Below are 15298 nucleotides of genomic sequence, written 5' to 3'. Positions count from 1 at the left end.
TTTGATAGAATTCACCTGTGAAGCCATCTCATCCTGGACTTTTGTTTGTTGGAAGATTTTTAATCACAGTTTCAATTTCATTACTTGTGATTGGTCTGTTCATATTTTCTCTTTCTTCCTGGTTCAGTCGTGGAAGGTTATACCTTACTAAGAATTTGTCCATTTCTTCCAGGTTGTCCATTTTATTGGCATAGAGTGGCTTGTAGTAGTCTCTTAGGATGCTTTGTATTTCTGCGGTGTCTGTTGTAACTTCTCCTTTTTCATTTCTAATTTTATTGATTTGAGTCCTCTCCCTCTTTTTCTTGATGAGTCTGGCTAATGGGTTATCAATTTTGTTTATCTTCTCAAAGAACCAGCTTTTAGTTTTATTGATCTTTGCTATTGTTTTCTTTGTTTCTATTTCATTTCTTTCTTCTCTGATCTTTATGATTTCTTTCTTTCTGCTAACTTTGGGTTTTGTTTGTCCTTCTTTCTCTAGTTCCTTTAGGTGTAAGGTTAGATTGTTTATTTGAGGTTTTTCTTGTTTCTTGAGGTAGGCTTGTATAGCTATAAACTTGCCTCTTCGAACTGCTTTTGCCAATTCACATAGGTTTTGGATCATCGTGTTTTCCTTGTCATTTGTCTCTAGGTATTTTTTGATTTCCTCTTTGATTTCTTCAGTGATGTCTCGGTTATTTAGTAACGTATTGTTTAGCCTCCATGTGATTGTGTTTTTTACGTTTTTTTCCCTGTAATTAATTGATTTCTGATCTCAAAGTGTTGTGGTCAGAAAAGACGCTTGATATGATTTCAATTTTCTTAAATTTACTGAGGCTTGATTTGTGACACAAGATGTGATCTATCCTGGAGAATGTTCTGTGCGCACTTGAGAAGAAAGTGTAATCTGCTGTTTTTGGATGGAATATCCTATAAATATCAATTAAATCTATCTGGTTTACTGTGTCATTTAAAGTTTCTGTTTCCTTATTTATTTTCATTTTCCATGATCTGTCTATTGGTGTAAGTGAGGCGTTAAAGGCCCCCACTATTATTGTGTTACTGTCGATTTCCTCTTTTATAGCTGTTAGCAGTTGCCTTATGTATTGAGATGCTTCTATGTTGGGTGCATATATATTTATAATTGTTATATCTTCTTGGATTGATCCCTTGATCATTATGTAGTGTCCTTCCTTGTCTCTTGTAACAGTCTTTATTTTAAAGTCTATTTTATCTGATATGAGTATTGCTACTCCAGCTTTCTTTTGATTTCTGTTTGCATGGAATATCTTTCTCCCATCCCCTCACTTTCAGTCTGTATGTGTCCCTAGGTCTGAAGTGGGTCTCTTGTAGACAGCATATATATGGGTCTTGTTTTTGTATCCATTCAGCGAGCCTGTGTCTTTTGGTTGGAGCATTTAATCCATTCACGTTTAAGGTAATTATTGATATGTATGTTCCTATGACCATTTTCTTAATTGTTTTGGGGTTTATTTTTGTAGGTCCTTTTCTTCTCTTGTGTTTCCTACTTAGAGAAGTTACTTTAGCATTTGTTGTAGAGCTAGTTGGGTGGTGCTGAATTCTCTTAGCTTTTGCTTGTCTGTAAAGCTTTTGATTTCTCCCTGAATCTGAATGAGATCCTTGCCGGGTAGAGTAATCTTGGTTGTAGATTCTTCCCTTTCATCACTTTAAATATGTCATGCCACTCCCTTCTGGCTTGTAGAGTTTCTGCTGAGAACTCAGCTGTTAACCTTATGGGAGTTCCCTTTTATGTTATTTGTTGTTTTTTCCTTGTTGCTTTCAGTAATTTTTCTTTGTCTTTAATTTTTGTCAGTTTGATTACTTTGTGTCTTGGCGTGTTTCTCCTTGGGTTTATCCTGTCTGGTACTCTCTGCGCTTCCTGGACTTGGGTGGCTATTTACTTTCCCAGGTTAGGGAAGTTTTCGACTATAATCTCTTCACATATTTTCTCTGGTCCTTTCTCTCCCTCTTCTCCTTCTGGGACCCCTATAATGTGAATGTTGTTGCATTTGATGTTGTCCCAGAGGTCTCTTAGTCTGTCTTCACTTCTTTTCATTCTTTTTTCTTTATTCTGTTCCACAGCAGTGAATTCCACCATTCTGTCTTCCAGGTCACTTATCCGTTCTTCTGCCTCAGTTATTCTGCTATTGATTCCTTCTAGTGTAGTTTTCATTTCAGTTATTGTATTGTTCATCTCTGTTTGTTTGTTCTTTAATTCTTATAGGTCTTTGTTAAACATGTCTTGCATCTTCTCAATCTTTGCCTCCATTTTTTTTTTCTGAGGTCCTGGATCATGTTCACTATCATTATTCTGAATTCTTTTTCTGGGAGGTTGTGTATCTCCACGTCATTTAGTTGTGTTTCTTGATTTTTATCTTGTTCCTTCATCTGTTACATAGCCCTCTGCCTTTCCATCTTGTGTGTCTTTCTGTGAATGTGGGTTTTGTTCTGCAGGCTACAGGATTGTAATTCTTCTTGCTCCTGCTGTCTGCACTCTGGTGCTGTACAAAAGGCCAGTACCTCAGACTACTCTTACATGTATTCCAGAATTTCTGTGTCAGGTTAAAAACTATGTCATCCTTTTCCTGGAGAATACTCATACTGAAGTAGAAGGCAGAGATGTACACCGGCCCACTGAGCACCTGGTCGCACAGCACCTTGCCCAGGACGGCACACAGCGCGCGCCCTGGCAACACACGTGCAGCCATGTGTAGTTGAAGTTTGTGTGGAAGGCCACCGCCACGGTGGCCACGTGCCGTGTCTGCCACCAGTTGGCAGGCCTGCCCTGCAGCTGCTGCTGCAGCGCATCGCCAGCTGAGAAGAGTGCGGCGTCCAAAAGCTGGTATTTTGAAAAGAGCAATGAAATTAATAAAGCTTGAGTCCAGCACCATTCAGTAGAACTTTCTGTGAGGATGGAAATGTTCTCCAACTATGCTAGTCAAAACTGTAGCCACTAGCCACATGTGGTTGTTAAACACCTGAAATTTTTAAAAAATTTAAAACTGAAGTTTTAATTAAATCAGTTTAAATTTGAATGGCCATGTGTAGCTAGTGGCTGCTGTATTGGATAGTGTAGTTCTGGCCATTCTGATCAAGAAATATTAGAGAAGACACAAATACTGTTATCTGAAATGAACAAGTGGGCACAGTTACATATGGTATAGACATCAAAAGGTTGAGGAAAGATTATGAACATTTATGCCAATATATTCAACAACTTAGATGAAATGGACAGATTCCTTGAATGTCAACAGTTATCAAAATTGACCCAAGGAAAAATAAAGAATCTCTTTATCTTTTTAGTCCTGTATCAATGATTGGATTCATAAGTAAAATCTTCCCACACATGAAAGCAAAAAAGTCCAGGCCCATATAGCTTCAGTAGTCAATTTTATTTAAGAAATGTTTTCATTTTCGTTTTTTTTATTTTTGGCTGCGTTGGGTCTTCGTTGCTGTGCGCAGGCTTTCTCTAGTTTCGGTGAGCGGGGGCTACTCTTTGTTATGATGCACGGGCTTCTCATTGTGGTGGCTTATCTTGTTGCAGAGCCTGGGCTCTAGGCGCACAGGCTTCAGTCGCTGTAGCACGCGGGCTCAGTAGTTGTGCCACGTGGGCCCTAGAGTGCGTGGGCTTCAGTAGTTGTGGTTTGTGGCCTCATTAGTTGTGGCTCATGGGCTCTAGAGCGCCGGCTCAGTAGTTGTGGTACATGGCCTTAGTTGCTCCATGGCATGTGGGATTTTCCAGGATCAGGGATTGAACCCATGTCCCCTGCATTGGCAGGTGGATTCTTAACCACTGAACCACCAGGGAAGTCCTTAAGGAATGTTTAAGAAAGCAGTTATACCAGTTCTCCTCAACTCTTTCAGAAAACGGAGGAGCAAGTAGTACTATACAAATCATATCATGAGACCAGTATTATTACTCTAAATCCAAAATTAGATAGCATTACAAGAAAATTACAGTCTAACGTTCCTCACAGTGAGAGATGTAAAAATCCTTAACAAAATAAGAGCAGCGTGAATTCAGCAATATATTTAAAGAATAATACATGAAGAGCAAGTGGAAATTCAGGAATGAAAGATTAGTTTGATATAGAAAATCAATCAATATAATGTATTATATATATGTATATAGAGAGTCATAATTTATAATATAGATATTAATCATCTAAAAAAGAAAAACCATATCATCTTAGTAGATGGGTATAAGGAACTTGTCATAATTCTATGCCCATTCCTATTTAAAAACTTGTAGCAGCCTAGGAATAGAAGGCAACTTCCTCAACTTTATAAAGAATACACATGACAGTTCTACAGCAGACTTCATATGTTATGGTGAAAGACTGAGTACTTCTTCCCTGACATTAAGAACAAGGGAAAGATATCTGCTTTTGCCTCTCAGATTTAACATTGTACTAAAGGTAATTGTGCAACAAGGCAGCAAAAAGAAATAGGTACATAGATTGAAAAGGAAGATGTAGACAGCATGATCATCTACATAGAAAGTACTAACGGGTTTAAAAAATGCTTCTTTAATCTGAAAAGTGAATTTAACAGTCTCACAGTATACCAGCTAAATATAGAAAATTAAATTGTAATATTCTAGCCATGAACACTTGGAAAATGAAACTTATAAATTCCATTTATATATCTGTGGCAGCCAGCTACAGTAGCTATTCCCCATTTATCCCCATCTTCTGGTATTTACAACCTTGTGTAGTCTCCTCCCATATTTTGCCAGTGTTGGTCTATGTGACCTATAGGACATAGCAGAAGTAATAGTACATCACTTCCAAAATTGTTAAAAAAGACTACAGTTTCCATCTTAGGTACTTTCTCACTTGCTAGCTCTCTCTCGGATCACTGTCTCTTGGAGGATCAAGCTGCTGTTGTGAGTAGCCCTACTGAGAATCCCACTGAAGCCTCTAGTCAAAGGCAGTGGAGACCTTTGAGGCTTGCCTCTAAGGTCACATGAGTGACCGTAGAGACAGGTCCTTCAGTTCCATTCTAGTTTTGAAATGACCACAGCCTTGGCTGACAGCTTGAATACAACTCATGAGAGACCCTGTCAGAACCACCCAGCTAAGCAGCTCTTGAAACCTGTTCCTCTACAAAGTCTGTGATATTACGTGTTATTTTAAAGTGCTAGGCTTTGGAGTTATTTGATATGCAATGGATTATAATATAGCATACCAAAACATGAAATATTTAGGGATAAATTTACCAAATACTGTTAGAGTATATAACTGAGAGAAATTGAAAAATGCCTAAATAAATGAAGAGAGATACATATTTTTGTATTTCTGAGATGTCAGTTCTCCCCCAGATGGATCTGTGGATTGAATGAAGTCCCAGTGAATATCAAAGCAGATTTTGGGGTAGCAATTCATATGCTGATAACTAAGATTTTTATAGAAATGTAGAATATCTAGAATGACCAAAACAATTGTGAAGAAGAATAATGATGCTGGAGGTCTTACACTATATGATTTTAAGATTAAAATAATCATGACATTGTTCTCTTAGTGTAAGCAAGAGAGCAATAGAAACCTACTGTATAGCACAGGGAACTGTACTCAATGCTCTATGGTGACCTAAATGGGAAGGAAATCCAAAAAAGAGGGGAAGTATGTATATGTATAGCTGATTCACTTTGCTGTACAGAAGAAGCTAACACAACATTGTAAAGCTACTATACTCCAATAAAAAAATTTTAGTAATTTTAGAAAAATTGAATAAAATCCTTTTCTGCAGAAAAAAAATAAAAAACAGAGTCCAGGAAAAGATCTATACATATATTGTCCATTGATTTTCCCCAAAGGCCCTCAGATAATTCAGTGGGGGTATATATAGTCTTTAAAAAAATAAACAGCACTGGAACAACCTGGATATCCATATGTTCAAGAGAACTTTGACCCTTACCTTATATTATACATAAAAATTAACTTGAAATGGGTCATACAGCTCTTTGCAAAGAACGAAACTATCAAATTGATAGAAGAAAACCTGAGAGAAAATCTTTGCAGTCTTGGGACAAAATTTATTAGATGGGACATAAGAGCATGAAGTATAAAAGGAAAAAATTGAGAAATTAGAGTTCACCAAAATTGAAAACTTCTACTTTAAAAAAAGATATTGTAAAAAAAACATAAAGCATATCACAGCCTGGGAAACAATATTCATAATAATTTATAATACATAACCTATAATGGACTTCAAAATATTTTTTAAAAACCTCCTGCAATAATAAGAGAAACAGTTCAGTTAAAAATGGTCAAGAGGGGACTTCCCTGGCAGTCCAGTGGTTAAGACTGTGCTTCCACTGCAGGGGGCGCAGGTTTGATCCCTGTTTGGGGAAGACCCCACATGCCACGCGGTGCAGCCAAAAAAAAAATGTTACTTTCTGGTTAAAAAAAAAAAATGATCAAGAGGTTTAAGCATACACTTAGAAAAGAAGATATATGAATCATCTATAGGCGCATTAAAGATTACCAGCTTTATAAGTCATTAGGGAATGCAAATTATAATCACAGTGAAGTCACATTAACACCCTGTGTCATGGCTAAAGTTTAAGAAGTTGACAGTACTGATGGTGAGTGTGTGGAGCAGCTGGAATGCTTATCCACTCTGCTGACAATGTAAAATATAGTACAGTTATTTTGGAAAACAGTGTCAGTTTTTTATAAAGGTAAGCATATGCTTTCCATATGTTCTCTCCACGTAAGAAATGAACACATATGTTCACATGAAGACTTTTTATAGATCAAACTCTAAAATGTAATGTTGAGTGAAACCTTACACAAAAGAGAGCATACTGTTTTATTCCACTTATATCAAATTCCAGAAAATGCAAACCAGTTGATATGGACAGCAGGTTAGTGGTTGCCTTGGTCCAGGAGGGTGTGTGGGGGATTGTCGAAGAAAGGGCTTGAGGGAACTTTGGGAGATGATGGAAATTTTTCTTTTCTTTTTTTGGCCGTGCCACATGGCATGCCGGATCTTAGTTCCCCCACCAGGGATCGAACCCATGCCCTCTGCAGTGGAAGTGCAGAGTCTTAACCACTGGACCGCCAGGGAAGTCCCCGGAAATATTCTATATCTTCTTTTGGTGGCAGTTTTGTCTAAACTTAACTAACTGTATGCTTATAATGAGTATGTTCTACAATATGTAAATTTTACCACAATTTTAAAAATTAATTGCATATCATGAAGCCTGACATAAGTCTTAGATAGATATCTAGAAGAGACTATTTTTCATGGAATTAAGCATACCAAAAATTAAAATATGTTATGGGAACCCCAGGAAGTGTCCACACCTTACTCATCAGGGCCTCATCAGGACCAGAGTGGGAACTAGCCAGCTTGACTGATCTTGGGGAAGGCTTCAGTGCCGGGAAGACCTGACCGTCTTTTGCTTTTTGCCAGGGCTGTGGCAGGGCACAAAGATTCTGACGTGGGGACCTCCACGTTACTCTCAAAAGAGAGAGGAGAAACAGCCTGGCATTTGGAGTCAGGCAGTGCCAGGTACAAATTCTGGCTCTGCTACTTAGCCCCTGTATTCCTGTGTGTGGAAGATGTTGTTTCTCAGAGCCTCAATTTCCTTCTCTGAAAGGTAGTCCCCACTGCACAGGGGCAACGCGAGGCTCAAATGTGATAATGAATGCTAAAGCCCTTGTCTGCTATCCACTGCAGAGATTTGCATTAAAATAATTTAAAATATTCTAAAAAAAAAAATGTTACGTGATCAGAATTCTTGTTTGAAAATGGTAGATGGAAACAAATACAGGATATGCCAATATGTATTTTGGGGAAGCCTGCAGGAAAGTCAGGGAGCTATTTCTATTGAGTTGATAGAATAAGGCTATTTATCAAATTTAGGAAATCAATGTGGATAAACAAACATGAATGTCTGCCTTACAGACAATAACAAAAATTGATTCTTTTTTTTTTTTTTTTTTTTTTGTCAGCTGCAAGTGGCTTGTGGGACTTTAGTTCCCCAACCAGGGATTGAACCCATGCGTTCGGCAGCAAAAGCACAGAGTCCTAACCACTAGATCACCAGGGAATTCCCTGAATCTCTGTCTTCCAGGGAATTCCCTGAATCTCTGTCTTCTAAAGTAGCACGAGAAACCTTTATCTATCAAATGAAAACTAACAAGGGGGAATATGGATTTGAAGAGTGAAATAAAAGTGAAACAAAATACAAGAAACAAGTACTATGATTTAAATTAATAAAAATAGATTAATATCACCAATTAAAATCTCTATGAATTTTTCAAAAAGTTTAATTAAATGATATCTAGATTCTTAAAAAGATAAAAATAAAAGGATGGAGAAAGCTATGTCAGGCACAGGTGAACAATAGCAGTAAATAAAACTAGATAGTAATTTGAGCAGATCTTCATCAGTAGAATTTATAAAAAGATTTAGTTGAGAAAGACAGAAGCTGAATTCACTAGGAAGTTTTGAGAAACTTGTAAAATACAAGTTATTGTTTTATAAAACTTAATGCCTAATTTGCTTGATTAATGGGAAGAAAATAAGGTGAAAATAAATACTGGGTAACAATAGCTGTGATAGGAAGGGGATGACTTGTATCAGAGATTTAAAGGTTCTCGTACTCTTTAGAAAAAGAGAATAGAGAATTAATTTAGTTTAGAATTCATGAATATGTAAAAAATTCAAGAATAATCGAAGAGGAGAGTGTATATAACTTCCAAAACAAAACAAAGAAAGCAGAATATAAAGAAAATAGTTCAGTAGAAGTCTGGGTAAAAGCATACAATAATTAGGGTAGATACAAAACATAAAATAAGGCAGAAAACATTCCAGATATATCAGTAATACGAATAAAATAAACCCAACTAAACAGTTTAAAAAAAGATTATGCAATTAAAATAAAATTCAGCTGTAAGATGTTTATAAGAGACAAACCTAAAGCATATGAACACAAAAAGATATGACCACAAAAATATAAAATACTCGAATAAAGTTGTATCAGAAAGTTTATTCTTACTCTCGTACATTTTCGCACCCCCTTTAGACAACTCCTCTTAAGATGTCTGTTACTATAAATTAATTTTGCCTTTTCTAAAACAGAAATGGAATCATACAGTATTCTTTTGTGTTCTGATTCTGTTATGTAACATAATTATATATGTGTTCATTTATCTTGTTCCCTATATCAGTAATTTGTTGCTGAGTTGTATTCCATTGTATATGTATATACAATTGTGTATACAACTTTGTGTTTATCATTTATTTCTTGATGGATATAAGGTTTGTACTCTCTTGAGCTATTGTGAGGAACCCTGCTATAAACATTCTTGTTCAATTCATTTTGTGTATATAACTTTTCATTCCTTGGGTAAAAGTTATGATGGAGTTTACTGTGTCATAAAGTAGACATATGTTTAACATCATTAGGAACTATCAAACTTTTGGCACTTTAAAGATGTTCCATTTTCTTTTGTCCTACATTATTTGTGATGTTAAACTCAGATGTCATTCTGTTGTCATTCATATCGTTCATGTCTTTCATATCTAATATACCTTTTTTCATCTGGCTGCTTCAAGATTTTCTCTTTATTTTTTCATTTTCAGCAGTTTGACTGTGATGTCCCTAGATATCATTTATATTTATATTTATGCTGTTTGGTATTAGCTATACCTTTTGGACCTGTGCTTCATTATTTTTCATCAAATTTAGGAAATTTTTGGTCAGTATTTTTTCAGAAATCTTTTTCTGCTGCAATTTCTCTTTTTCTTCTGAGACCCCAATTACATGCTCTTAGAATATTTGATATTGTCTCAGATTCCTCATATTCTGTGGATTTTTCTTCTATCTTTGTTCTTCCTGTTCTTCATGTTGGATAATTTTTATTTATCCGATATCAAGTTCATTATGCTGTTTCAAGTTGCCTTGTAAAACCATAGAATGAATTTTTCATTTCAGAAAATTTCTATTTATCTGATGTCAAGTTCATTATGCTGTTTCAAGTCTCCTTGTAAAACCATAGAATGAAATTTTCATTTCAGAAAATTTCAGTTTTCAGTTCCAGAATATCCATTTGGATTCTTTTTACAGTTTCCATTTCTCTCCTGAGATTTTTTTGTTAGGTCATAAGACTGTCTTATACTTTTAGTCATTGAACATTATGATAGCAATTTTAAAGTCCTTTTATGCTAATTCCAACAAGTGGGCAGTGTTGGGATCTGATGCTGTTGAAATGGGATCAAGAAGAAAGGTGCACAGGACTTCATTTTCTAATCTCAGTGGTCAGTTGCAAGTGATCAGTATATTATTCCTTTAAAGTATTTAATAATTAATGTTTAAAAAATCATTACACAAAGGGAAATAACATGCATAAAAGAAACGCCCTATTGTGTTGGCAACACCAAAAACGAGAAGAAAATTCCCGGTGAGCACTTTACAGTTTAAGAAGAATTTAAGAACATGAATCCAATAAAGCAGTAGCACAAATTTAAGACTATGAAATATCAGAATGATGTTGAAATAGATTTTGAACTACCTAATCAAGTAGAGGCATAAATCAACACCTATATGATCTCAATAGAGGAAACATATCTGAAAATTGCATTACTAATATTAAGGAAAGGCCTGAAGTGATTATATTTCAATATGCAGAAGAAAAGAATTCATATGGCGAATAGAAAATGATAATTTGTCATAAGGATATTTGGTGTCCATGACTTAGGAACTGAATAAATGAAACAAAAACAATGCATTCAAATATGTAAGAAAATAAAGTTGTTCAAAGTTCTAACTGAATTTGTTGATCCCAAGACATATGTTTTCCAGTAACAGTTTCTATGTGGGTATAGATGTATGTCTTCAGTTCTGTTGGGTATATACTTAGTAGTGGAATTTCTGGGTCATATGGTAACTCTGTTTAATTTTTTGTTGAACTGCTAGACTGTTTCGCAAAGTGACTGTATCATTTCACATTCAGCAGTGTATGCAAGTTTCCAATTTTTACGTGTCCTTGCCAACACTTACTATCTTCCTTTTTTTATTATAGTCATGCTAGGGGGTGTGAAGTGCAATCTCATTGTAGTTTTATTTTTATTTTTTTGCGGTACGTGGGCCTCTCACTGTTGTGGCCTCTCCCGTTGCGGAGCACAGGCTCCGGACGCGCAGGCTCAGCGGCCATGGCTCACGGGCCCAGCCACTCCGCGGCATGTGGGATCTTCCCGGACTGGGGCACGAACCCGTATCCCCTGCATCGGCAGGTGGACTCTCAACCACTGTGCCACCAGGGAAGCCCTCATTATAGTTTTGATTTCATTTCTCTGATGACTAATGATGTTGAGCATCTTTTTATGTGCTTATTAGCCATTTGTGTGTTGTCTTTGGAAAAATATCTATTCATACTCTGTTCATTTTAAAAGTGGGTTATCTTTTGTATTATTCAGTTGCAAAAGTTCTTTTTATACTCTGGATTCAAGCTTCTTATCAGATATTTGATGGGCCATTTTCTGTTGATACCATTTTGTGGGTTGTCTTTTCACTTTCTTGATATAGTGTCCTTTGAAGCACAAAAGTATTAGATTTTGGTGATGTCTAGTTTCTCAGTCTTTCTCTCTGGTTGCTTGTGCTTTTGGTTTCATCTCTAAGTAACCATTGCCTAATCCAATGTCAGGAATATTTACTCCTATGTTTTAAGAGTTTTATACTTTTAGCATTTGTATTTTGGTCTTTGATCCAACTTCATTCTTTTCCATGTGGACATATAGTTTTCCCAGTTTTTGTTGAAAAGATTATTCTTTTCCCATTGAATTGTCTTGGCACCTTTATCAAAATTTAGTTGATCATAAATGTATTTCTGTACTCTCACTTCCTTTCCATTGACCTATTTGTCTATCTTTATGCTGGTGCCATACTGTCTCAGTTACTTTATCTTTGTAGTAAGTTTTTAATTCAGGAAGTATGAGTCTTCCAACCATGTTCTCTTTTTTCAACATGGCTATTCTGGGTCCTTTGCATTTCCATATTAAGTTTAGGATCAGCTTATTCATTTCAGAAAAAAAAAAAAAGGCAGCTGGAATTTTAATAGAGATTGCATTGATCTGTAGATGAATTTGGGGAACACTGCCATCTTAACAATATTAAGTTTTCCAGTCCATGAGCATGGATGGCTTTCCATTTATTTAGGTTTTCTTTAATTGCTTTTTATGATGCTTTGTAGTTTTTCAGTAGATATTTTATATTTTTTGTTCAATTTATTCCTTTTATATTATTTTATTGCTATTATTAATGGAATTGTTTTCTTAATTTCATTTTCCAATTGTTTATTGCTAAGTTGATTTTTGAATATTGATCTTATATCTTATAATTTTGCTAAACTTGTTTAATAGTCCTAATTTTTTGTGTGAATTACTTAGGATTTTCCACATACAAGATCGTTATCTCAAAGATACTTTTACTATTTTAAATATAGTTGTGTCTGTCTGTTAATCCCATACCCCTATTTTGTTCTTCCCTGCTTCCCTCTCCTCTTTGGTAACCACATGTTGGTTTTCTGTATCTGTGAGTCTGTTGCTGTTTTGCATATACATTCATTTGTATTTTTTTTAGATTCCATATATAAGTCATATAAAGTATTTGTCTTTCTCTGTCTGACTTACTTCACTACGCATAATATTCTCTAGGTCCTTCCACATTGCTGCAAATGGCAGTATTTCTTTTTTTTTTTTTAATGTCTGAGTAATATGCCATTGTATACATATACCACATCTTCTTAAGCCAAGTGTTGGTTGATGGGCATGTGGGTTGCTTCCATGTCTTAGCTATTATAAACAGGGCTGCTATGAACATTGGAGTGCATGTATCTTTTCAAATTAGTGTTTTCATTTTTTCCAGATGTATACCCAGGAGTGGAATTGCTGGATCATATGGTAGTTCCATTTTTAGTTTTTTGAGAAACCTCCGTACTGTTTTCCACAGTGGCTGTACCAATTTATATTCCCACCAATAGTGTATGAGCACTACCTTTTCTCCACATCCTCGCCAGAATTCATTATTTGTGTTTTTTGATGATAGCCATTCTGACCGGTGTGAGGTGATATCTCATTTTGGTTTTGATTTGCATTTCCCCAGTGATTAGCGATGTTGAGCATCTTTTTATGTGCCTGTTAGCCACCTGGGTGTCTCCTTTGGAAAAATGTCTATTCAAGTCTTCTGCCTATTTTTTTTTTTAACATCTTTATTGGGGTATAATTGCTTTACAATGGTGTGTTAGTTTCTGCTTTATAACAAAGTGAATCAGTTATACATACACATATGTTCCCATATCTCTTCCCTCTTGCATCTCCCTCCCTCCCACCCTCCCTGTCCTACCCGTCCAGGTGGTCACAAAGCACCGAGCTGATATCCCTGTGCTATGTGGCTGCTTCCCACTGGCTATCTACCTTACGTTTTGTAGTGTATATATATATGTCCATGCCTCTCTCTCGCTTTGTCACAGCTCACCCTTCCCCCTCCCCATATCCTCAAGTCTGTTCTCCAGGAGGTCTGTGTCTTTATTCCTGTCTTACCCCTAGGTTCTTCATGACATTTTTTTTTTCTTAAATTCCATATATATGTGTTAGCATACGGTATTTGTCTTTCTCTTTCTGACCTACTTCACTCTGTATGACAGACTCTAGGTCTATCCACCTCATTATAAATAGCTCAATTTCATTTCGTTTTATGGCTGAGTAATATTCCATTGTATATATGTGCCACATCTTCTTTATCCATTCATCCGATGATGGGCACTTAGATTGTTTCCATCTCCGGGCTATTGTAAATAGAGCTGCAATGAAAAACTACAAATAGAACTACCATATGACCCAGCAATCCCACTACTGGGCATATACCCTGAGAAAACCATAATTCAAAAAGAGTCATGTACCAAAATGTTCATTGCCCATTTTTTAATTAGATTTTTTGTTTAAAAAATATTGGTAATTCTTGAGGAAGCAATTCGTCATCTTTGATTCTTAGTGTCTTTATATGTAAGATTAATTGATCTCTAAAATCTGTAGTTTATAGGAGCAATATCCTGTTGCTGAAAAATGGTGCAAAGGAATCATTAGGAATTTTTTGAATATTAAAATAAGAAATGAGTTTGTATACTTCTAGACATTCAGCCCAGTTACCCTTGTATTTCCTGATAATATTTAAATGAGAGAAGAAATTAAAGAATTTATTATTAAATTCCCGAATTGGTTTCATTGTTGACTAAGTCAAATTTATAAGTAACAGTCATGGGATTGGTTCATATTATTATTATTTAGACATTTCTGATATGTTTAGCAAATATTTACTATTGAAGTATATTAATTTCATTTGTTCCTAGAAAAATTATTTCATGTTTAGTTTATCTTAGCACTGATTGAAAGTTTTTGCTTTCTCTATGCTAGGTATAACTCGGAAAAATCCCAGAACACCTCTTTCTGATCTTCAGGGAATGAATACTCTAAATGAAAAAAACCAACAGTAAGTATGTTTGGCTTAAGTTTTCAAGGACATAAAGAAGAAATAACTAGAATTCTTATTAATACTTCTGTGGCTTTAAAAGTATGCAGTAAATCGGGCCTTTTTTTCTTTTAATTTCTTAAAGCTTTTGTAAATGGTGTAATAAGTTAAAAAGGTTAGAGTTAACAGTACAGTAAATTGTCTAAGATTGCCTCTAGTAAAGTGGTTGTACAATGTAAAAAAAGTTTCCCCAGGATAATTAAAAATGAGTGCATATGTTTTAATTTCTGAGACCATTCTTGCGTTTTAAATGTCTTTTGCAAAAGTAATGGGTATTCTGCTTCTTTCCATGGAGAAATCTTATTGGTAAGTAATAATTGAGTAGTTTGATTTACAACAAACTGTCCGATACCTTTTCTTGATGAGTGTGATACCCAAAGCTTACCTTTTACCATTTTCAATGAAGAATTCTTAAGTAAAATTTGAAAGTAACAAATGTAAGTAATTTTTTGAGTTTGTAAATAAAGCTCCTTTTCCTTTACACATACTGTTTTATAAAGATTGTACTTTAAATGAGCAAAAGAGCATTGTTTAGTGTCTAGAGTCTGCTGTGTACATTTTAAACATCAAGAGAATTGAGCTTCTTAGTGTCCTGGTAAGATACAAGATTAGGATGATCAGTCATTTAAAATTAAAGTATAATTTCATTGATCAGGTTTTCCATTTTGAGTTACTATGTCTTTCTAATATATATTATCACTTCTCTGCTCCATAACTTTTTTTTATAACTCTTTATTGCTTATTACAAGAAGTCTAGGTTCA

General features: G+C 35.3%; 1 protein-coding gene across 11 annotated transcripts in view; it reads left to right on the top strand.

Moving 5' to 3' along the window:
- Nucleotides 1–15298, top strand: part of MYO9A (myosin IXA) — a 271301-nt gene that overhangs the window by 131460 nt on the left and 124543 nt on the right. For all 11 annotated transcript variants that reach the window (XM_067752245.1, XM_067752263.1, XM_067752254.1 and 8 more), the window contains exon 16: nucleotides 14422–14497. In XM_067752245.1, the coding sequence (XP_067608346.1) occupies nucleotides 14422–14497 (76 nt within the window). The remainder of the gene's footprint in view (nucleotides 1–14421; nucleotides 14498–15298) is intronic.

The sequence above is a fragment of the Pseudorca crassidens genome, chromosome 1 (genome assembly GCF_039906515.1).
Source record: "Pseudorca crassidens isolate mPseCra1 chromosome 1, mPseCra1.hap1, whole genome shotgun sequence".
Lineage (NCBI taxonomy): Eukaryota > Metazoa > Chordata > Mammalia > Artiodactyla > Delphinidae > Pseudorca > Pseudorca crassidens.
Note: the sequence above shows the minus strand (reverse complement) of the source record. Positions and strands in the feature narration are given on the sequence as shown.